Source organism: Protopterus annectens, chromosome 4.part0 (genome assembly GCF_019279795.1).
Source record: "Protopterus annectens isolate FY-2018-M chromosome 4.part0, PAN1.0, whole genome shotgun sequence".
Taxonomy (NCBI): domain Eukaryota; kingdom Metazoa; phylum Chordata; order Ceratodontiformes; family Protopteridae; genus Protopterus; species Protopterus annectens.
Window position 1 is genome coordinate 300,423,216 of NC_056733.1, and position 25,491 is coordinate 300,448,706.

The following is a 25,491-nucleotide window of genomic DNA, read 5'->3' on the forward strand; positions in this document are numbered from 1 at the left end:
ATAATAACAGACACGCATGCAGTATTCAAAATAGCAAGTATAAAATAATGAAAAATACAGTAAAAATACATAGAGTACAAAAGTTATGTGCACAGGATCAAAAGAATAGTAGCTTTCATATTGACAAAGCAAAAAAGAAAAAATACAGAAATTATGCCTGATTAAGAGTAGTAAGGTTGAATAGATAGGACAAGAAAAAGGTATTAGTAGTGAGGCTGGAATAAAGATAGACAAGCAAAAAGTGAGTAGAGCATAAAGAAAAGACAGGAAGTAAGAGAAAAGCAAGGAGTTAATTACATAGGAGGAGAATGACAGTGAAATTAAAGTACAATAATGTTTAGTAAAGTGAGAGAGGTTGTACAATATCTGTTAAATTTTCTTAAGGAAAGGAATACACTTAAAGGACATATTAAGGGAGTATGAGCTAGTAGCAAGAGCAGAAAGGTGAATTACCTAGGTGTTTTTTTAGTTCATTTTTGAAGAGCAAGGAAGATTTGATAGAGCATATATTACTGGGAAGTTTGTTCCAATTATGGGATATTGAGTATTTGTAGACCAGCCTGTTGATTTGTTTGGTTTATAAGTGTTGAGCAGGAATTGTTCTGAGCTATGGAGAGGACGTGTAGGTCTGTAGAGGGATATAAGAGTGAATAGAGATGGACAATCTGTGGGTTTGTTGATTAGTAAATGGGCCATTTTGTAGCTGAGATAGTTGGAGCAGTTGAGGGAATTCAATGTAGTTGTTTAAGAGGGAGGCAGTGGTGAGATTCATAAGAGAGGTTACAGGCAAAACTAGCAATTTAGTTGTAGGTTTCTTCAAGTTTGGCTATAAGGTTGGTTTGGAGGTGGGTAAACATAGGGGATGAATAGGTAGGGGAGGAGGTAGGCTTTGGCGAGAGCAGTCCTTGAGGTAGTGGATAGATATCTTGTGTTTCTATAAAAATAGTGGGGTATGGTGTTTTGCATTTAGTTAACTGGACATGGAATAGCTCAAGAGAGTTGTGCTGTTTGACTAGTCTCAAGGTGTACTTGTCCTTAATGAAGATGGATATACATCTTCTTTTGGTTCTTTCATGCTCAGTTTGTGGTCTGAATGTATGGAAGGTGTTGTAGTCGTGCAGGGCCAGGGTGGTTTCTTTGAATTTAAACCATATCTAAGTGACTGCACAGATGTCAGCATTTTCCAAGGTGAGGATTACTTCCAGGGAGTGCAGTTTCCTGTTTAGACTCCTAACATTAAGCAACAGAACCTTGAATTTATCTAGAAAGGATTTTGATACGTTGGGAGGTTGGTTACTTTGACACTGCCTAAAAAAGGCACAATAGATGTGGCTAATGCCTTTGCCAGTATCTGAAAGCTTAGACGAGACAGGTGTAGACCATCTCTGGCAAAGCAGAGTTGCCTGTTGACCATATCTTCCCAGTCTGACAGATACTGGATCTCCTGGACTGACAACAGAAACTAAGCAATTGTTAAAGTCAATCATTTTTTGTTTGTGTGGCATCATCCTTAGTGAAGGTAGTATGCTGCTTAGGGCTAGGTTCATATGTGCCTGAGACACAAAATCTGAGAGCTTAGTCAGGTCTATCTTCATATATTCCAGTGAAGTACATCTCAAGTCACTCACTCCAACATGGACTATGATGGAGTCATACTGGAACTTGTTGAGTGGCTTGAGTGACTTGATGGATCCTGGCACCTGACAGGCAGCTAATCTTAACTCTCCCCTTATCCAGCCTGGTGAAGGGGACATCCATGTGTTTCACTATGGAGTCACCTATGACCAATAATTAGGTTTTGAGGTGTTACACATTATGGGCTTATTTGTTGAGACACGGGTGTGTATGTTATGTGTTGTAGTTGTGTTTTGTATTGCTGTGCGTGCAAGTATTTTCCATTTGAGAGGTTTCTGATCTTTTTGTAAGCTTCTAGTGACCATCTCCGCATATGTAGGGTTTATGTGTCGTGTCCTTATTTCATATGGGAGGTGATGTGTGTGTGCTGACAACCTATTTGGTGCTTAATTTGTCCCTAAGTGAGAGTACTGCCTCTAATTTCATCATGTAATTAGATCTCTCACAGAGTATTGTTTGTTTCAGGAGTAAATAGTTGTCAGTATACATGAGACAATTGCTACATTGCCTCAGGATGCCCATGTCAATCAGGCTGGCCGGAGAGAAGATGTGAAACTACAAATGCGAGTGTATCCAAGTTCAAATGGAAAGTTTATTGGATTACATCCAAACACTCTAGCACTGCCAAACAACTGCCTTCAATGGAATTAAAATCATCACACATTTCCTAACAGTTTAAATACCATCATTTAATCACCTGACTAAATCAATTAAACAATTACATTTACATATAAAATTAAATTAAAACTCTCCAATTGCAATCTTTATTAAGACCAGCAGGGACCAGGGTACCATATTTAAGAATAAACAATGCTTCTTTATACAAGAATTTTTTTCTTTACATCTGTATAATTCCCATACACCTTAACTTTTTCCAAAACTACACCACGAAGACTTCCTGGGTCAATACAGTACAATACAGTTACATTATATAATGGGTAGACCAAATGAGTATCATATAGCTGTAAAAGGAACATTACACTATAGCAGAGAAAGGAGTAATCTAATTGAAGAATATAAAATCAACATAGACAATAACACATTGACTAACAACATTCAGTAATACTGAAATATATGAGTTTGACAGTAGCAGTGAATATGTACACTATATACAAAATCCTCTTAATTGCTTTGTGGGTATGTGTCTGTCGGGGGGCAAATAGTAGAAAGTTATTTCATGGAGAGTTAACCATTGCCTGTGAAACAACTGCATTTATTTTGATTGACCAGGTAAATAAGTGGAGAATTTTTTGAATTCTTCCAAGGTAGTTGATCTGATTTTACTAGGTAAATGGTTCTATGTGGCAGGCCTTAGTCATGGTGAGGCTTTCTCACCTATTGTAGTCTTGAATCTGGGCCTAATGAGCTTAATACCATTGTCTTGAGTAGGCCTTAATGGTTATGGTGGTTCCTGGGAGGGTAGTTTGGTAGGTAGTGTAGTCTCTTAATTGGGTCACAGTTGTGGACTTGGGAATTCGCTAGTAAGGCTAATCTGAAAATCTTATTTTCTTCAACATGGAGGCTTAAGGTGTCATAAGCAAAGTGTACAGTCAGTATGGGTAAGCACTACTCAGGTTTAAGAAGAAAGGCATGTTTAACTATAGTCTTTTTAGTTTTCTTATATGGACAGGAAGCAGAAGTTTATGACTGACATTTAAAGCAAACTGTCTATACTGAGAACATCACTTGATTAAGAAACTCTAAACTGAAATGTTGAGTTTCCAACACTGTAAACAAAAGTTCTACCTGAAAAAATAAAAATAAAAAACAGCAATAGTAGCAAAAATGAAAGTCAGGAAAAGTGGTACATTTATGCTCTTTGGTGGTAAAACAGCACTCAGTGACACTTTTGTTAATGATAATAACAGAACAGAAAATAAAACATGCCTGTCAATTAAATGATGAACCTTTTGCATTATACAAACTTTAATTAACTCATGTCTGGTTCATAGCATTGTTTCTTCATTTACCTAACGCTGTACTCCTTTCTTCTAACACTTCCAACTTCACCATCTGGTTAATAGGAGGAGCATCTTCTAATCTGTCAATTAGAGTAGTGACCAGGTCCTCATTGTTTCCAGCAAACACCCCAAGATGATCTCCTGGCAGGTACTTTAGTTTCTCATGGTTGTTTGTATGTAGGCGCAGAAAAATTGTGGATCGACTGCAGGCAAACACATAAAAAGATTTTTTTATTGCCAGTATCACAATAACTGCCCATTTGTGCACTGCATATGGATACTGATCTTTATTAAATGATCTTTTAAATCTTTTTAAATCACCCCATACAAGAAAAGTCAGACAGTTAAAACAGCTGAAATATTCAGAAAGACTTCAAATATTATTATATTTTGTTTCTTATGTTAGTTAGAGGTGAGCTCTGCCTAGTCTATGAGGCATACTGTGTGTGTGTGTGTGTGTGTGTGTGTGTGTGTGTGTGTGTGTGTGTGTGTGTGTGTGTGTACGCGTGCGTGTGTGTGTGTGTGTGTGTGTGTGTGTGTGTGTGTGTGTGTGTGTGTATGTATGTGATCAGCCTCTTCTTCTAACGTGCATATCTGTAGTATACCAAACAATTAGCTAACATCAGCTCAGAAATATAATGCCAAAAATAAAAATCAGTGGAAGAGGATAAAAAAGACGTAACATTACAGAACATTCTTTAAGATCTTAGAATAAACATACCCACACACTCGGATGAAGTCAATTATTAATGTCCTTCAAAATAATATTGATATAGATTCTAAACTGGACACAAAAATGTCAGCATGCAGGTACAGCAGTCCGACTTCTTGCATGCCATTTGCTTGACATCTGAATTTATGAAACTTAAAAAGTAGATAGAATAACAAGATTTGTGTTAGCACACATTTTCTGAATGATATAATGTCTGAAACTCAAATGTCTGTCATTTAATGACTTCAAGTCTCAGTGACTTGCCAGAAGGTAACACATTTTATGAGGAACAGACCAAAAATATGATGCAAAAATTGGGACATTCTGTGAAAATCTGAACAGTTGAGAGGTATGAGCGTAATGGGTAAGATTGTTAGTGAGATATTGGAGTTATTGCACTGCAGGGAAATAAGTTTTACCTGTGTCCACTCCATTGATCCCTACATCATGGAATACAGAGAATCAGGGAGAAAGGTTTCCACATGCTTCTTAGTGAATGACCAGTCTGCTGTGGTTTAGTGGTACTTCATGCTGACTGGTGAGTCCAAGGTCCCGGGTTCGAGACTAACAAGGGTATTTTACATGCTGGAGGGACAGATTCATTTCCCAGAGGCTCCCCTCACTCTGGAATAGAATCCCAATTCATGTTAGTCATAGCCCCTCGCTGACCCTCTTCAAGCGAAATCTGGACGCGTGGATGGGAAATCGCAAATTCACCCCTGGGATCTCTTCTGTGTCCCTGCTAGACAGAGGCACAGTAAACTAATCTTAAAGGGTACCTTCTGTGACCTACTTTACAGAGGCACGGTAGGCTAATCTAATTGGGAGGCGGAAGCCAAATACACTCTGGCTAGGCTTATAAATGCCCTAGGGCAGATAGCCTAGTATCTACCTATGAACCTATATATATATATATATATATATATATATATATATATATATATATATATATATATATATATATATATATATATATATATATCCTCACACTAAGACAAGAAATCTGGACTCTTTCCCCATAAATCTTCCTGTAAGATGGTCCATTCAACATAATTCACCAGCATCACAAATGGGTGCTATTTCTCTTAATTGAAAGATCTGGTAATGACAAAATGTTTGAAACATTAAGTTCAAAAAATCAAAAAAAAAAAAAAAACACTTCAGCTTACACAGTAGCAAGCTGACTGGTACATTGGTACATTTGTACCAATCGGCTTCCTACTTCCTACAGCTGATCCATGCCTCCGTCCCTCCATAGCAAGCTGACTGGTACATTTACACCATTCCGCTTCCTACAGCACACCCATGACCTACACCCCCTCAGCTCTTCAATTGAGAGCAAAAAAATGAAAATAAGGAAGTGCAATTCTCGATTGTGCCCTCTAACATTTTGCACCCAGGGCAACTGCAGTTCCTTCACCCAATGCTTGCTATGGTACTGCTTATAAATATTGCTGGGATTTTAGTTTCACACTGTGGGTTTTGCTGTCTGACAAATAGCGAAAAATCTTCAGAGAAAAGCAGAGAACAGAGAAATAGAATCTCATAGAACTACACAAACAGGTAACCAATGGCAACTTGGCCAAATTGACTTTAGTTAACTATTGCAATGTTCTAAAGTCAACAAATAAAGGGTTCTGTGTAGTACTCTGTGTATATATATATATGTGTGTGTGTGTGTGTGTGTGTGTGTGTGTGTTTGTGCATGTGTATTATACACACACACACACACACACACACACACACACACACACACACACACACACACACACACACACACACACACAGACACAGACACACACACACACCCCAAACTAAAACATACTGGGGACAAGACTAAAAGAAATCTACACTTGTGCCTTGTTGATAAGTTGAATGGTCACAGTAACATTTTACTGAATGCCATTTTACTGGCTAATCACCCAGAATGGCATTCAAACTCAAATGATAGTAAAGCAACTTTCCATCTTTTTCTGTGAGGACTGAAGTTGTCTTACAGACCCATGCAGAAAATAATTCTCAACCCCTCATAATTTAATTATTCTATAAATTTCTGATTCATAGGGAAAATACTAAGTTTGTTTGAAAATATTAATTTCAGTGCTGGGAAAAATGTAAGCAATCAGTGATGACGAATTATGTTCTGTTGCATCTGGCTATGAACTCTTTGTATGGCCCAATGTAGTACTGAATGCATTTTATTTCATTAGTAAGCAGTCAGCACTCTGCTTAGATGGCTAGTCGGTGATCTTTGGGTTCATCTGTTTAGTATTTGATAAAAATTAAAAAAATCACTGTTGTCATTCACCATATACCCCCATTAGAAACATGCAAATTTAATTTGATGCAGATATTATTGAATGATTTGTATTTAGAGCTCTATGCCTCTTTTTTGGTTACTGTCATAGTTAGCAGTGCAGAAAAGTACATTTGTGTAAGTAAACTTACCATAACAATAGCTGTTTGAATGATTACTGCTGCAGTAAACTAAGCTATATGGGTTATATCCTGCCAAGGATATAACAGCCGGCAAGCTTTCAAAGCTGCAGGGCACCTGCCATGCAAACTGTCTGGATCACGCTAAGGTGACTAAAAGACAAGTATGGGTGCTAAGCCCTTCAGAAGTTTCCTGCCAACAAGAGAGGGAGGTTGATCACTGAAAGGATAATGCTAGGAAGAACAAAAAATAAATGGCTGCACCCTAGCATAAACAGCACAGAGAGAAACAAGGGGGGATGGAGGGAGGGAGTGACTGCTGCAGCAGTGATCATTTGAACATTTATATTTAGGGTACATTTACTTACACAACTGTACTATGTCATTCATATTGATCACTGCTGCAGTAGCCTAAGTTATATGTGCAGATTAGAATAGTTTACAAATTTTGGAAGGAGAAGGGTCCAGAAGTCCCTGGAGAATGGTCTTAGCAAAGCCTGATCTAGACCTAGAGAAGGAATCAAGCTTGTAGTGCTTTGTAAAAGTATGTACAGAGGACTAAGTTGCTGCATCTGGAATACTCACAGAATCCAACCCTTTCTAAAAAAAAACAGATATGAAGCCAAAGCCCTGTAGAGTGGGCTTTGACAGTGCCTGGAATAGTTTTGTTGTGGTGTGTACAACAAAAGGTTATAATAGGCTTAGACAGCCATTTGGAAACTGTCTGCTTTAACATAGATTGTCCCATCTTCTTACCTTCACAAGAAATAAACAGTTGATCTGAAGATCTGAAAGATTTAGTTTTGTCAAGATAGTTCCTGTGTTGTCTTTTGGACATCCTAGTTATGGAATATTCTTTCTCCCTAATTTTCAGGTTCAGAAAGAAAATGGGGAGATGGATAGTTTGGCTTAAAGTAAACTTGGATAGCACTGGGCATAAAAGAAGGATTAGTTCACAAAGTAACCTTGCCTTGTGGCAAAAGAGGGAGGGCTGGCTCACCATAAGAGCTTGCAACTCTTCTTGTAGAGATCAGAGCCATCATTAAAACTGACTTCCATGTTAAGAACCTCACTTAGTCAAATAGACTGTTAGCTTCTCTAACCCAAAATTAAGATCCAAAGAGGGGCGACCGGTTTTCTTGGAGGCCTCTTATACAAAACCCCTTTCAAAAACATTTTGACATTAGACTGCATTGAAAGAGGAGGATCCATGGGCAGACATGCTGAAAATGGCAATAAATGAACTTTGACTGAGGAGTAAGAAAGGTCATAAGACAGTAAGTCACACAAATATTGTAAAACTTGAAAAATCTTGTCCTGAATGGGTGCTTTTCATATTGTTGGCAACAGCTAGAAAACCATTTTCATCTGCTTATATATAATCTTCTAGTACCAAGCTTTCTTGCCACCATTAGTACTTCCTGTATGTTCTCAGTAAACAGGCACCTAAAGGGAATTAAGACCCTGTCATCCAAGCAGTCAGTTGAAGCTGACTGGTGTCTGGGTGTATCAGACACCCCTGTTTTTATGTGACTAGATCCAGTCTTTGAGGGTGCCTGTGGTGATTGTCCTTGGCCATTTCCAGAAGAGGGGAGAACCACAGTTGTTTGAGCCAGAAGGGAGTCACCACATTGATCTTGTGGGATTCCTCCTGCATCTTCAGATGTAAACTAAATATTAGTGGGAAGGATGGAAAAGCATGTATGAACATTCCTGCCCAAGGAAAAGAAAAGGCATCTGTCTTCCAGGCCTTCTTGCATGGACTTCGAGAGTAGAATCTTGTCAGCTGATTGTTCAGAGTGGAGGCATAGTGGTCTACTTGAGGAGCTCCCCACAGATGGATCAAATCTTAAAAAGACCTCCCTGATCTCGTTTCCATTCATGAATGCCTGCCCTTGTCATGGCCAGCATTGTCTGCCACACAATTTTGCTCTGATGGAATGTAGGATGTCTGTATAGTGAGACTGAACTATGAAGCTATATCCCAAGCTAACATGGCTAGTCTGCAGAGGGGGTATGACTGGGTAACACCTTGCTTTCCGATGTACCACATGACTGTGATATTGTCTGTAACAACGTGAATAGTTCCCAGGGATTCAAGCTGATTCAGAGGGTTGAGCGCCTTGATCAGGGCAAGTATTGTTTTTATATTTATGTGCTTGCATCTGTCCTTGCTGTCCCACATGACCTTGAACTTTTATCACTCTTGAAACTGCTCCCCAAGCAAAGTCCAAGGCATCTCTGGTGGCTGATTGCTTTGGAACAGGGAGGGAGAAGGGTAGACCTAGATTTATGCATATCTGTTGTTTCCACCAAGTGATTTCCCTTCTGACAATCTCCAGCCCTGTCGTGTGAAAAGATAATGGATGTTAGTGGTAAGAACAGAGACTTCAGATACCACTGTATCTTTCTCATGTGGAATCTTGATGGGGGTATCATGAGAATAATAGAAGCCATGAGAAGCAGAGTCCTGAGATAATCCCTCATAGTGTTTGAAATCTGAGTAGAAAACCCTATAAAGAGATCAAGATATTGATCTATTATTGCCTGTGTAAGAAAAGCTGTTTGAATTGTGGCATTTAGTTCACATCTCAGAAATATAATCCTGTGAGAAGAAGTCAAGAATTACTTTTGAATGTTCTCTTGGAATCACGGGTTTTGTAAGAGATCTCTCATCCAAGTGAGAGATTCCTGACACTTTGATAAAGACTCTGCAAAGATAAGGAAGTCACCCAAATATGGAAAAATACGGACACCCTGCAGCCGGCAGTGATCTATAACTGGAGCTAGACACTCATGGTGCAGTGTATAGTCCAAAAAGTAACACAGATAACTGATACTATGATCCATACACACAGAACCTTAAGACGCACCTGAAGTCTGGATGAATAGGATAAGCATCTTTTAAATTTAGTGTTACAAGAAAACTTAAATGAGGAAGAAGAGGTAACAGGTTGTGAAGTGACATCATTTTGAATTTGAGCACTGCCACTGGTTTAGGAAAGAAAGATCCAGAACTGGACTCCAGGCAGTTTTTTCTTTGGCACTAAAAACATCCTTGAATAAAACCCCTTTCCCAACTGGGAAGAGTGAACAGATTCTATTACTCCCTAAGGCACCATATGATGAAGGACAAGTGAAGTGAAAAAAAAGAATCTGGTCTGGGGAATGAGAATTACCCTTAGAAACTAGAACTTTCCTTCCACTATAAAATTTAATCTTGATGAATGATCTTCAGAACCCATTTCTCTGGAACTATCTGTTGCCAAAGAGAAAAACTGAGATGTAGAATTGGGAAGAAATAAGAGATGGGAGGGATGAAAAATTTTCTTAAATAGTCATTCTGACTTATTGGACTGTCCTTAGCTTTGGCAATTTCCAGAATTCTTCTTGGAACCTTCTTGCCATTTCTTCTTAAATATCTGTTTATCTGTATTTTGTTGAGAATGTTTATTTTGTTTCTTACCAAAGTTGGACGAGGAGTTACAGAATCCGTTGGAAAACGTGGAAAAGGAGTGTTATGAAAAGTTATGTCCCATGTTTATTCTTCACAAAATGCATATTAACTTGTAGTTTCTTCATAAATAAGTCAAATAAAATGATTATGTTTATGGCAAAGGAAAACTGAAAAACAGATGCCTGGTTATGCAAGATATATAGTTTTACATAAGTAGTAGCTTTATATTTCAAATGTCTTGCAATTGTGTCCTCTCTGTAATGAAAAATAATTGAAGGCAAAGTAAGTGCTGAAAGAGTTAAGGGAAGTTATGTTATGTTTGAAAGTTAGTAAATGGTGTCATATATCCGTGGAAACCAGATTAATCAACAGTATGCTCTGGCTTTTTTGGTCTGTGGGAATAAGTCTTTGCAAGGATGTCTGTGAGATAGTGTGTACTGGTACCAAATGTTACAAAGTTGAAGGTCAATAAATCTTAAGCACAGGTGGTCTATGTTTTAAAAAGGCATATATGTGAAGTGTTCATGTGAAGCTCTAAGCAAAGATCACATGGACATAAAATATTTAAAAACTAAATAATTTGTTGAAAGCAATGTAATGTCAGAGTTCTGCATGCATGAAATTTATAAGAAAAAGTATATAAATGACGTTTTCCCTTTATTCTTTGAGATTGATCTGAAAATTTTAGTAGGCAGTCTCCCAGCACTGTTTATGGAATAAACAAGAACTTGAACATCCTTAAGCATTAATCTTGACTGAGACTAAAATGTAAAACTCTTTGTTATTTATTTGTGTACTTTAAAAGAAGGAATGAATAATCTTAGAAATTACCTTACCCCCTCTGTCACACTTTTTGATCACCTCTGCAGCAGAAGGCCAAAAACTATATAAAGAGGAATTTAAAATCTCATTTTTAATGTCATCTGGGAGGTTCGGAAAATGCAGCCAAGCAAACTTCCCTAAAACAGTTCTAGTGGCTATAGCCCTGTAGGTATTATCAGCAGAGTCATACACAGAATGCATACAATGAGTAGTGACTTGAACAACAGGAGAAATTAAATTAATTAAATCAGTCTTTTCCTCACATGAAGAAACTACAGATAAAACATTCATCGTACTTTCACAATTACTCAGAGCAAACCTTAACATATGAACCTGATGATTAAAAATTCTGAAAATCAAAATTACATAAGCATACACTTCTCTCATACTTATCAATAATCTTCCTATCTTTATCAAAGAGAGTAGGACTGGAATTAACTAAGTGCTCAGTAACTGAAGGATCAACGAAAGCTATAGCTGCTGGATCAGGGTTGTGAAGAGTGTATAAAAACTTCAAAGGCTGAGGAACTTTCTACACCCTATCTGCCTTTTTAGGGGCAGTTGGCTGACTGTAAGGAACTGATCAGCCAAGTGCTCTAGATTATGCAAAATGATCCTTATTCAGCCCTAAATGAACCCACGTTTCGCTGTTCTGCATTAAACAGCTTTGGCTTTGCTACATGGGTTTTGATTGGTTAGTATACCGGAATTACTGCCAGTTGCTATAGCAGTATACAAACCAATCAAATAACTGCTCTGCTGTTCTGCATTGAACAGCATTGGCTGTGCTACAAAGTTTTTGATTGGCTCGTATACCGCAATTACAGCCAATTGCCATCACGGTACACAAACAAATCAACTAAGTGTTCCTGAGGACGGGCACCAATGAGAGCTCCCAAATACTTAACCAATCATGCACCAGCAATGGTTATCAAGCCAGAAAAATGCTTCAAAAAGGCCTTCAAGATGCAGGAAGATTATCTTGGACCAGTGCCAGTTGGAGGAAGAAGAAACGTACTTGTGCCATGGGTCATTGTATAGGTGGTAGAGGAAACCAGGAAGGATTCATCAATTCCAGTCTGTAGAAGGACGAGACAGCACCAAACAGGAGTCTGCAGTGTTTCATGGAGTTGGGGACTGAGATTAGTAGACTTCTATCCAAAAGGCTGAGATTAATTTTTGCTGGAAGTGGATGGCATTGATGTTGATCATACTTGCACTCTATTGAATTATTTACTCTGAATTTTGTTGTGGACTGAGTAGCTGCTTTACTGTACTGTGCCGAAGTAATTGTGTTAAAATGTGGACTGTGTGTTAAAATGTAGGCTGTTCTGATTAGCTTTATCACTGTCTCCTTGATGTGCCATGTTATTTAATCCAGTCTAGATTTTGTGCTTTATTTAGATTGATTGTGCTAACAGGTTGAGCAGTAGATAGCAACTTAATTTAATTGTATGGCTCTATTGTGTGCTTGTCCATAATTTGTTCCTCAGCCAGGTTATTGCTCCATATTGTTTGGTTTGTAGCTCATAAAAATTATTTTTTTTGGAAACCATGGTGGTTATATATTAAGAGACATTTCAGTTTCAGATTTCATCTCCTTTAGAAAATGCATGTACAAAAGTCCTGTTCTAACAGCTTTCCAGGTTTATACGAACAATATTTAAAATGTATCGCTATCAGCCATTTTTTTGCTGTATATTTTTTGGTTTGTTGCTCATAAAATTTCTGTTTGTCTGGGAAATTATGTTGTCTATTTTAAAGTCACTGTATATTGAGGCATTTGAGTTTCAGATTTCATGTTCTTTAGGAAATGCATGAACAAAAGTCCTGTTTTAATAACTGTCCAAGTTTATAAGAGCAATATTTAAAATGTATCCTTATTTTTGCACCTTTGTCCCTAAAGTATATTAAGCTTTGTGCAGATTTCTTGTCCTAACAGGTTGAGAGGTAGGGTTTATTTTGCTTCTCATACTGGTTTTACAATGTTGTTGTTTTTCTTTTGGCTTTTCCTGGTTAGGGGTTGCCACAGCGGAACTCGGGTCTGCTAATGATTAGCAGTCGATTGTTATGGTGCCGAAGTGCCAGCCCGACGCCCAACCTTCAACGAAGGCATGCCCATTCACGCATGTCTTTCGAACGCCACTCGACCGCGGGGAGGACATACCAAGGCCTAAGACCCTATGCTTTTGATTTTTTATCTTGTCAGGTATTCACACCACATAGATGTAATAATATTTTAAAAAATATCCTGCTGATGGTTCTTTTGGTTACTATTGTCTTGTCTTCAGAATATATATATTTTTGTCTACAGGCATACTAATTATTTTTTGAAGGGTGTTTTACAAAATGGTTAGAAGTATCTTGGTTCATTTTGGAATAGAACTTGATTTTGATAATGTCAAGACTTAGAACTGCTCAAAGTAAAGCTGTATTGTGTATCTTGTGTTTTCTTACCCAGCAGTGCAATACAGTCACTTACATGTTGGCAAAGTGCAGTTAGTATGCTTTCATTTTATTTTAAGTGCTGTGGACAGACTACCAAATTATATTAGACCAAGTACTAGTTTAGATATTTTTAAGAACAGCCTGAACACTTATTATGGGTACATGTGTTTTGGTATATTGGCAGGCTGGAAGTGCATTAATGCCCATGTTTGAAATATTTGTATGCAAGTGTCTCTGTCCAGGGGCGGCTCGTCCTATCGGACTACCGGACTGCAGCCCCCCCACCTAGAAAAAAAACAAAAAAATATATGTTAAACAAAAAATTTACGACTGCCTTACCAGCAATCCAGATAGGGACAAACAGGTACCCAGCAATCATTGCTGCGAGATACCAGGATTCTGTGCGTTGACAACCGCACCACACAGTGGAGCTCCGGACTGCTTCAGCTGCAATCAGAGCCAATGAGAGGACTGAGCTGCTCTCGCAGGACTTGCGAGACTTTTTCAGTGCGCAGGCTTCGGTCACAGAATTCTGGTAGGTAAAGGAGCATGCAGGAGTACTGGGTCACTGATCGGTCATTTGGGCTGACGAGGTCGTTGAAGGATTACTGGAGTACCAGGTCAGCATGCAGGATTACTAGTACTGAGGAGCGGAGCTGATCATTGGGCTGAATGTTGTAGTAGCAGGTCGCTGAAGGAGCCAAAGCCGATCGTAGGAGTGTGCAGGTCGCTGGGCTGGTAGGAGTGTGCAAGTCGCTGATCGTTGGGCTGGTAGGAGTGTACAAGTCGCTGATCATTGGGCTGGTAGGAGTGTGCCGGTCGCTGAGCTGGTGTGTGTCTGCGTGTGTCTGTGTGTGTGTAAAATGCCCCAGTTACTATATACTGGTGGCTAGAGAGAACAAATGGTGGTGGGTAGAGATACCCAGGCTTGAACCCTGTACCTTCTATGCAGGTGTTAAGGACCTGAATTCCCTACCCACCACCATTTATAAAAAAAATTGCAGATTTTTGCCTCATATTTGATCTGATCTGTTCCTCATAATATCTGTGGTTTCTAAATGTTGCAATGCCTGATATTTGATGGTGCAGTGGTAGTATTGTTGCTTCACAGCTGCAGGTTCTCAGGTTTGATTATTTGCTGGGGTGCCTTCTGTGTGGGGTCTGCATCTTCTCCCTGTGTTTTGTGTGGGTTTGCTTTTGTGTCCTATGTTACTTACAAAGACATGTCTGCATTATTTCTTCCTGGGCCTCTGCTGAAAATTGTTTTTTTGTTCCAAGTCAGATTGTCCTGATTAACAAATGTTAAATAAAATTGACAGGCATTTGAATTTCAGACTTCAGGTTTCTGAATGTTTAATTCTGTACATATTTGATGGTGCAGTGGTAGAATTGTTGCCTCATAGCTATAGGTTTTTTGGTTTGATTCTTGGCTGGGGTGCCTTCTGAGTCTGCATCTCATCCCTGTGTTTGTGTGGATTTGCTCTGGTGTCCTACCATTTTGCAAAGACATGTGTCTGCAGTATTTCTCCCTGGGCCTCTGCTGAAAATTGTTTTTGTTCCGTCAGAAGTAGAATTCACAAGGATTTGTACTTCAGACTTCATATTCTTCAGAAAATACATAGTAACACAACCTTCTATTCTAGCAGTTTTGTAAGTTTATAAGATGACTATTTGAAATTTGTCCTTATTTTTGGGACTGTATTACCCCATTATTGGCTTTGTCCAGGTTTTTTGTGCTAAGGTTGACAGCTATAGCAAGAACTGAATTCACTGAATATCTTTTGAGGGCTGTATTCCCTCATTACTGAGTTTGTCCAGGTGTTTTGTGCTATGAGGTTGACAGCTATGGTGAGAACTGAATTCATTAAATGATAGCCATTTAAGTTTCAGTCTTCCTCTCTTTCACAAAGCAGCTGATTTGCCATAGTGGTATGTTGCTCTGACTCTTTTGCACAGGGACCTTGGCAGTAAAATGTATGGTGGTAACGCAGCATTTTATTCTAGCAACTTTCCAAGATTATACAAGCAATGTTTAATGTGTCCCTGGTTTTTGGGCTTTTGACCCCCCCACCAATACATTTGACTTTTTCAAGATTTCTTGTGTTGTGAAGTTGAGATGCAGTTGAGTATTGAGTAAATTTTACAAGGAGCTGAGAGCTGCAAGGGAAGAGAAGTTTAGTGCTGCTTAGGGTAAGTCAGCTTGCATTGGTAATAGCACAACAGGTTGTGTACTTGCTTTTGATGCAGATGGTTGTTGGTTCTACTCCCACAAGGGGTGAATGCTGCCGTACTGAAAAAGTTAAGATACTAGCTATGAGCCTGTTATCGGTTTGCTATCCATTTCCTATTGCAATATTACTAGCTTATCATTTTTAATGTAATATAGGCAATTTATTCCTCAGGGGCATCAGACACTTTATTTTTTGATGAAACCATGAAATATAAAGGTGTTTGCTAGCAGCAACCTCTTCATTAGTTACAGATTTATTTAATGTGGAATTATTTAGATGACTTTTTTACTTCTTCAGAGATTGTGCATATTTACTGATAATGGTGGACTGTAGAATTGTGCATATTTACTGATAATGGTGGACTGTAGAATTGTGCATATTTACTGATAATGGTGGACTGTAGAAGTTTGAGTAGACTTTTATGATGGAAATGTTCTGAACTGGGCAGTTTTGTCATTATGGGTGCATGCATTTTGTTTCATTGTTTACTGGAAAGATGTTCTGAATTGGGCAGTTCTGCCACTGGTAAAATGTATTTTCTTTGAATGTGGGTTTCAATGCTGTTTCAATGAATGTGAGTTTCAAGGGCAGAGAAGTTTTAATGCTAAGTTTGTTTAGCCGATGTCTTAGTGTTTGTGCTGTAAAATGCAAAATAAAACTTTCAAATCAAGTCCAAATCATCATAGAAGTAAATCAGTATGCACATTAGTGTTTGTGGTAAATGGAGTGAAATAGCCCAGTAATGGATCATTGGAATGGCTGCAGGGGGAGGCTCCATTCGACCGTGATTTTGTGAGGTGGAAGGGTGGCAAACTTAGACAGCCCCAGCTGAACTATACCTCCCAAATGTCCAGATTTTCAAAGAATGAATAGATTTTTGCTTCTTATTTTTGGTTTGTTCCTCATAAAATTTGTGGTTTTCTGGCAAATCATTTAGGAATTAAGTCACTAAATAATGACACACTGAGATTCAGACTTCATAACCTTCAGAAAAATGTATGCTAAAGTAAAACCTGTTCTATCAACTGTCTCAGTTTATACAAGAGCAATTTTTAGTACTGTTTATATGTTCCCCCAATATATTTGGCCTTGTCCAGATTTATTGCATTAACAGGTTGAGAGGTGCATGCAAATAAATTGCTTTATAGAATTAGGCATAGCCAAACCTCTCAACTGTCCCTGATTTTGGCGCAAAATGTTGCTCTTCCCCCTAGTAATCCCTCAGCAAAATAGCAATTTTGGAAGAAAACGTGGAGGGTTTAGAATTAAGAAATAACTGTAATAATCAGAGTTATAGATTACTTTTATTTCAGAAATGCATGTAGATTCTTTTATTTTGTCAGCTGCTCAAGTTAGCAGTACTTATATTAAAGTGTCCCTTCTTTGACAGGTTCCCAGCTGTATTGTGTGGCTATTTTATATTTTTACATCACATTTTTGGTCCATTTTTCATAAAATTGTGTTTTTATTGGCAAAATTGTGGGTTTTTTTGGCAAATTAGTGACAAATCATTAAAGACTGAAGTTAGAAAATAATGACAGACATTTGAGTTTCAGATTTCATACCATTCAGAAAATTCATGCTAATGCAAGACCTATTCTATTATCTTTCTAAGTTTATAAGAGCAATATTTAAAAATTGCCCTTATTTTTGGGCCTTTGTCCCACTTCTTTGTATGGCTTTGTCTAGATTTCTTGCTCTGAGGTTGAGAGGTATGACAAATGTGTCAGGGCCATCACAGTCAGCCAGAGACATTTCAAATTGTGACATACTTCTTGCACCCCACTCCCCCATGTAGCGACTCTGGATGTGTCGAAGCAAGGCAAGGAGTAATTATGCAGTGTAAATGTGCAAAGTATCGCCCCCATCCAAGGTATACACAAGTACTAGAGTGGCTTTTCATCTGTCCTTGATTTTTGCAGAATGGTCTGGTTTCTGTCATATTTTTTGTACTGTTGATTTATGCTTATTACTTAAAGTGCCTGTTGCTCTGTGTTTAAGTAGCAATACTTTAATGACCATTAGGTAAGCTTGGCTGAGATCGTAAGATGCAAGTAAGCTTTAATAAGCATACTGTTAAAGAATTGCCAACATTGAAAGCCTTTCTGTTGTTGCCATGTAGAGAATACGTATATAATGTATAAGCCTTGGGTATTGAAATGCATATGACAGTATTTGTAATAAAGGACAGATTACATTATTTTAAGAAGCTCATTACACTTGGAGACTTCCAGTCATCTCTGCAGGCTTTACCCGTAAACTAAACAGAATGCCAACTGTGTGGTCCATAACCTGTACAGTAATCCTTTTAAGCAATGTATCTTGAGCTTATTTCTTGTTTACTTTTCATTTTTTACTTTGATCATGTTTTCCCCATGAAACAAGTAGATAGTTGTCAGGCAGCAGGTCTTTTTTTGGATAAGAAACATTTTTACAAGTGGGGGCATCAGACATTTCTACTTTCAGCATGTTACTTGGTACTTTAATAAAGCTGAATATAAATTATAATTAAAACTGTAGTGCAAGAACAGGTTTGAGTTGAGTGCTACTTGATTTTGACTGGTATTCCATTAATGTATTTAAAAAGTAATTTATTTTTTCATGCCTCACAACCTTTTTGTTTCTATCTAGATATTAAGTAAGCTGTCATGCAGCCAATGCACTAAAATATTTTTATTCTTCTACACTTCATTTTGCCTTGATTGGACTCTCATAATGATGGTTTGGCACACAGGGCAGTGTATATAGTTATTTTTTGTGGTTTTGAGCATAGCTCCTCCCCTTTCTAGTTGACCACACCCCTTCCCATTGACCCCACCCATTCAGCTGTCTCCTGCAGCCCCCCTTTGATTTGAAGTCACCAGCCGCCACTGTCTCTGTCCCTGATTATTTTCAGGATTTGTTGCTGATTTGTTAAGCTGTGCAGTAGACAATTACAATTATAAACTTGCCTGTCTATTCTGTTAATGTCTCAATTTTCACTAATACTTTCAGTGTACCTGATTTCTAGGTCTGTCACCAGTTTGAGAGCTATACTGGTGTCTTTTGGAGAAAATGTTATGCAGGTCACTTAATAACAGTTATACACTTCTAATTCAGAAAATGTTTATTAATGCACATTATCTTAATTTGTCAGTGCCTCAGATTAATAGCAGCAATATCTCGTAGTACATTCATGCCAGTATCACTGTGGCCTTTTGTATATTTTCTTTTTACTCTTTTTCAGTTAGTGTGTTATTTGGATTTTACAGTAGGATATTGGAATTTCTTGATCTACAAATGTTCAGTGGGATATGGTATGTCTGTCTTTGTTTTTTTTTTGTTGCGGTTAAAGATGTGAGATCTTACATTCCTTGGTCATGACTGCTTCACGGCATGTCTAAAATGTCACATTCTTGTAAAAGTACTGAGGGCCATAGTTTAACTTTTCAATGCACCTTTGCCTAGGTGCAGACCAGGGTGTAGGACAGGGCTAGAACACTTCTGAAGTGGTGACTGAAATGCAGGTAGTTTTGTCATGATGTAGTTTATATATTCATTGCTACTGCTTAGGTACATTTCATGCAACAGTTTGAAGTGTTTTGTTAGTACATTTATTAAGCTGGGTCTGTTTATACTTGACATGAATTCTGAGATATAATCAGTAGTGTTTTGGTCATACTGGAAATGTCAGTTTTCTGTAACACTGGTTAGGTGGGCATGTGAGCACCCAAGGAATGCAAGTGTCATTGTGGAAGCAAGGGAGTGAGTAAAGTGATCATGCAGGCCTTTATAGTTAGCAAAAGGACAGAGATGAGCAGGAGAAGGTGCAAAGACCAGACATTTTCAGTTATGTAGGTAGGTTGTGGGCCTATTGCCCCATTTTAGATGTTCAGGAGAGGGTTCTACTTTTTCTTTCTGCAGTATAGCCCCATTTCTTTTTTTGTTCATTAATATCACTGTTTTACAAACCTAGGTACACACTGCCCAGATTATAATGAGGATAAGGATATGGCTATAGATCACACACCAAAGAAGAGGTGATACACAATTTATTCAGCCAAGTTGGGCAAGTGCCTTTGACTAGCTTTCTTTGAGTAGGCATGGAGTGAAATATGCTTTCTGCAAGATCTATATCACAGACTTCGCAATCCATCATGGTGGCTGACTTGATCTGCAACGACATGCCAAAAGCGAGAAACACAGACAGAATTGCAAGCATGCAGCTGGAAGGACTATGGTAGACTTCTTCGGACTAAAGAGTTTAGCAGGTACAAAGGTAGTTGAGACAGAGGTTGGTTTTGTGTCACTTCTTGCTAAACACAACTTGTCATTTGCAGCAGAACACATCCTGAAATTTATGAAGAAATGTGTTGAGAATCAAGATGTTGTCAGGAAGATGACATTTGGAGCAACGGAGTCAGCCTGTATTGTGTGGGATGTTCTAGGGCCTTATTACAAGAATGACGCTGCTGCTGCCTGCCAAAAATCACCATTCTGTGTGTATATGGACCAAAGCACAGACATGGGTGATGACAAACTGTTGGTGATCCTTGTTGGTTACCTTGACGAAAAGGCAGGCAAAAATGTAATACGATTCCTTGCCCATCCTGCTCTTTCTCAAAAAAAAAAAAAAAATGTTTTTCTGTTTTTTTGTTTCTAGTCATGGTATTTTATTCTAGCCTAAATGTTTCTAAATAACTCTACTTAACCCTATCTTTTAATGTAAATATTGTACCAATTTTAATTTTAATTTTACTGAATTGTTGTCATTATTGCTGCTTGGAGCTTTTCTCCCCGGGCCTCTACTGAAAATGGACATGTATCCAGTTAGACTAGCCCGGTCAACAAATGTAAAATAAAATAAATAAAAAATAAAATAATATGCCAGAATGTGTGTTAGGAACTTGACAAGCATTGTTTGATGCTTTCATGTCCACTCTGACACAATTTAACATTCTAGTTTCCAGCATTGAGGCCTGTTCTTCAGACAATGCTGCTTTAATGATTGGAAAACACAATTCTGTGCTATCTTATTTAAAGAAGGTGAAGCCTTCCACTGTAAATGTGGGGTGTCTGTGCGACCTGCCAGATCTATGTAGTAAGGCTGGTGTAAAAGCACTACAGTCACTAGATGAAGAACTTATACCTGATGTGTACTGTCATTTTGACAACAAAAACTGCAAGAATTTGCTTTATTCACAGACATTGACCCCCTCAAGGTTATTAGACATGCACCTACTAGATGTCTGAGTCTTGGGAAGGTAATTAACAGAACCCCAGACATGTGGCCAGCTCTAAATTTATATTTTTTGTCTGCAGAGCCAAGATCTCTGGTCCAAACACCTGCAGAGTCATGAACTGCATATGATTTTTGTTTCTTAAGTATGCAATGGAACCTTTATTGGAGTTCAACATTCAGCTTCAAAGCCAAGAAAGTCAGCTTCTGACACTGCATGCCACTGTGCACAAACTCCTGCAGCAGTATGCTGGCAGACAACTCAGACCTGCAGCTGCTGTCAGACTAATCAAATGCAGTAATATTTCAGTGTTGACCGACAGTAGTTCTGTTCTGCCAAACAGTGAGCTGCGCATTGGCTATGAAGCTAAACAGTAAATGTGTAGCCATGAGGAAGAAATTGCTGGCAGAGTTATGGTATTTAACTTTTATAAAATGGTACAGCTTTTTATACTGCAGTGTTGCAAAACATGCTTAAAAAATTTCCCATGCAGGATCACTTAATGAAAGATACTGCATTCCATTCCTTATTAATCCTGCCAAAAAATTGGACATTTCTTTAGGAGTTGTCAGGGATGCTGGCTTCCATCTGGGAATCTGTGAAAATACTGCTGAGGCTGAACCACTAATTGATGAGTTTATCCAGTATCAGATTGAGGACACAGGGAACCTGACAGGCCCAGTAGATAGGCCCCTCTCATGTGTGTCCAAGTACTGGGCACACCTTCTGAGGGGCCTTTGCATTGATGGGAACCTGCCACTCTTTAAGCAGCTTATGATGACTCTACTTTGCTTGCCACACTTAAATGCACAAGCTGAAAGAGCATTTAGCATGGTGCGGGAAGTGAAAACTGAATTGAAACAGTTTCTTAGTGTAAAAACATTGAACCCATTATTAGCAGTGAAAATGAACGAGGAACTGGACTGTTGTGATCTTAAGCTGCCAAAACTGAAAGCCACAACAGCATACAATAGTTATATGTTTGGTGTATCAAATGTATGGTAGGATGCTGTTCTTGCACTACACACTAACAGGTCTGTTTAGAAAATGTAGTAAATGTAGCAAGTGGATTAATGACCATGTGATTTTATTTTTGATTTGTACAAAAGTGCTGTTTCATGTACTTATGGTATGGTTATGGTACTGAAGTTTGTAAAATAAATGTTTTGTACCTGACTCAAGTGTGTTGTATTGAATTTTACAAATGTTCTACTGGGCCCCATGTCAATGGCATGATTTGTGCAGTGCAAAAATAGGGTGTTCCACATTTTGACTGTTTATCACACATTCTAAGCAAGAGACACCGAACAAACTTCGTAAAAAACAAAAAACAAAAAATGAGCTTGAGAACACGATCCCAATAAAGAACACTGGTTTATTTTATATGTTAGCAAAAAACGCTTTCGGAGAGCTCAGTGTCCCTCCTTCATCAGACAAAAAGCACTAGCAACTTCACAGTACATTTATATAATATTATTAATTATGCAATCAACTTTAATTAGATTAAAACAACAATTGTTATAGTTAAGAATTAATATTAAAATTGAAACACTAGTGAATAAGAATTCTAAAAAATCTTAGCTCCAAAACAAGCCATTCCATATTACCTTAGTTTAAACATGCTGTTAATAAATACAAACAACATAAACCAAGTTTTAACAAATTTACATACTAAAAGTTTAAAAATATGCATTGAAATGCTACCTTTACATAAAACCAATATATATAAAAACCTCAAACCATTCAACTAGAAAAAGTGTATTGGTTTACGATTCATATTTTAAATAACTTGTTGTACTATACAAATAAATAAATAAACCAGAATGTTATTTCATTAAACAATCATTCTACCTTTTCATAGATAGGTGTTTTAGAATACAACTAATAGAAACATGGTCATTCAGACCAGGGTATGTGTAAGCACCAGTACGAATTTGCCAAGCCAGTTCATTCATTTCTAACTGGATCTGCCATGGACCACCCCTAATGTCCACAGTTATTTTCCAAAGAATAGTGAATTTGAAAAAATGGTCAGGAAATTCTCTGACATGCCTTGCAAGAGCGTTGTTTAAGTCTTGTCTGTTTATAGCGTATGTGTGTTCATATATGCGCTGCTTTAACTTCCTTTCAGTTTTGCCTATATAAAAAGCAGCGCATTTCTGACACAAAGCTAAATATACCACGCTGTTGGACTCACAGTTAAATTTCCCCACTATATTAAACACTTCATTCCTAATTTTAACCTTTGGGTCAGTACATACATGCTTACATTGCTTACATGCCCCACATTTAGTCATACCAAAAACATAACGATTAGAGGAATGATGTTTAGCCTCAAGCATAGTTTTTAAGCTACACCCTTTTCTAAATGTAATTTTTGGGACATCACCCAATTTATTACGTAAATGGTTATCATCGGTTATCAAAGCCCAGTTCTTGTTGACCAACATCCTAATCTCGTGGTGATCCACGGTGAATGTACAAAGAAATCTGGTTCCAAGCGAACCCATACGATTACTGTTATCATGAGAACAGGAATCTCTAATAGGGTCAATCTCAGGAGTGATGTTGACATTCAACAGAATTGGTCTATAAAAACCAGAATTTCTTTTAGATGTTACTTCTGTTCTAATGTCTGAAACTAAAGATGGAGGGTACCCTCTATTCACAAACATATGAGATAAATGTTCACATTCAAACAGAAAGTCATCAAAATCCAACACCATCCTAGCCGCCCTCACCATCTGCCCCTTCACCACTGCTTTCTTCTGGTGAAGGGGGTGACAGCTAGTGAAGTGAAGGAAGGCGTTGGAGTATGTGGGCTTTCTGTAGATGACACTCTTATATCTCATATTCATCTTATCTTTAATAACAAGGATGTCCAAGTAGTTGATGCTAGTTTCCTGCAAGTTGTGTGTAAATTCAAAAAAAGTAGTCATACTAGAGATATTTCTTAGAAAAGCAGGGACTTCAGCAGGTGGTGCTTTCCAAATAAGAAACATGTCATCCTGGTATCTAGTGTACCAGGCGACACTTTTAATAAAACAAGAATTAGGGAACAAGAATGTCTTTTCCCAATACGCCAAAACACAATTGGCAAAACTGCCACCACAGGGCGATCCCATTGCCACCCCAGATTTTTGTAAGAAAATTTTCCCATCAAACCACATGAAGTTGTTATTTAAGACAATTTCTAATAGAATCTCAACCAAATAAACAATATTGTCTTCGATCTTTTTATCAAGCATGAATTCACGAACCCATTGAATACCCTGATCCTGTGGTATGACTGTATACAGATCCTCGATATCAATGGTTAAAAATCAAAAACCTGCATCAAAAGGAATTTTACTTATGTCATGGAGAAAACTCCAAGAATCTTTACAGATCTGGGGTTCTTGGTTAATTAAGGGCCTTAAAACACTGTCAATAAATTTAGCGCATGCATAAGTAATAGAGCCACGACCGTCCACAATCGGACGAAAGGGAGGGTTGGATAAACATTTATGAGTTTTAGGAATCCCGAACAACACCGGTAACTTGGGAGCTAAAACATTCAGATAATGGTACAAATCAAGGTCAATCACTCTTTCCAGAAATAAATCTTCAATGATGCCCTTAATCTTAACATAAGCGGTGTTAACTTCATTAATACTCACAACATGATAAAAATCAGTGTTTAAGAGAGTCAACATTTTCTGAACATATAAAAAATGGTCCATAAACACAAGACCACCCCCCTTGTCCGGCTTCATAACTCTAATGTTACAGTTTTTCAGAGTAACTAGAAATTCACGCTGATGTTTAGTAATATTGACAGTTTGTTTATAAAAAAAAGGCTTATTAGCTTTAAGAGCCCTTAAGTCGTACTCACACATTTTCTCAAAAAGACGTAAAGTTTCATGCAGGGGAGGGTTGTAAACGCTGGATACTCTAAGTGACCCAGCTGTAACACATCCATCACTCATTAACATTTTTAAGTTCAACTTTCTTACAAATAACTTAAGATCAATAATTGTTCGAACTAAATTAAAATGTGAATCAGGCACAAAGGACAAGCCCCTGGAAAAGAACTCAATCAGGTCAGAATCAATGTTAAAGGATGTGTAATTATATAGTTTCATAGTTTCATAGTTTCATAGTATAGTACTAGGCTATCTGCCCTGAGGCATTTGTAAGCTTAGCCATAGTGATGTGGCTTTTGCCACCCCATGAAATGGTACAAAAATGTACAGATAAAATCTAGAATACTGTGCCTCTGTCTAGTAGTGACACAGTGAAGGTCCCCCTATATAATAGAATTAGTTTACTGTGCCTCTGTCTAGCAGTGACACAGATGTGACCCCTGGGGTAAACTTACGATCTCCCATCCACTCATCAAGATTTCTCTTGAAGAGATTCAGTGAGGGCATCTGCCTAATACGAACTGGGATCCTGTTCCAAAGCATGGGAAGCCTCTGGGTTATGAATCTATCCCTCCAGCATGTCCTATTCATACTTGTGCCGAGGTTTAAGTCTTTAGCTCTCGTGGTCCTGATGGATTTGGATTTTTTGAGGTGGAGCATGTCCA

At 38.0% G+C, this 25,491-nt stretch overlaps 1 protein-coding gene across 1 annotated transcript in view; it reads right to left on the reverse strand.

Moving 5' to 3' along the window:
• The window catches only part of NOS1 (nitric oxide synthase 1), a 1,255,637-nt gene that overhangs the window by 205,130 nt on the left and 1,025,016 nt on the right, over positions 1-25,491 (reverse strand). The window contains exon 20 of the mRNA XM_044068292.1: positions 3,606-3,799. Within this exon, the coding sequence (XP_043924227.1) occupies positions 3,606-3,799 (194 nt within the window). The remainder of the gene's footprint in view (positions 1-3,605; positions 3,800-25,491) is intronic.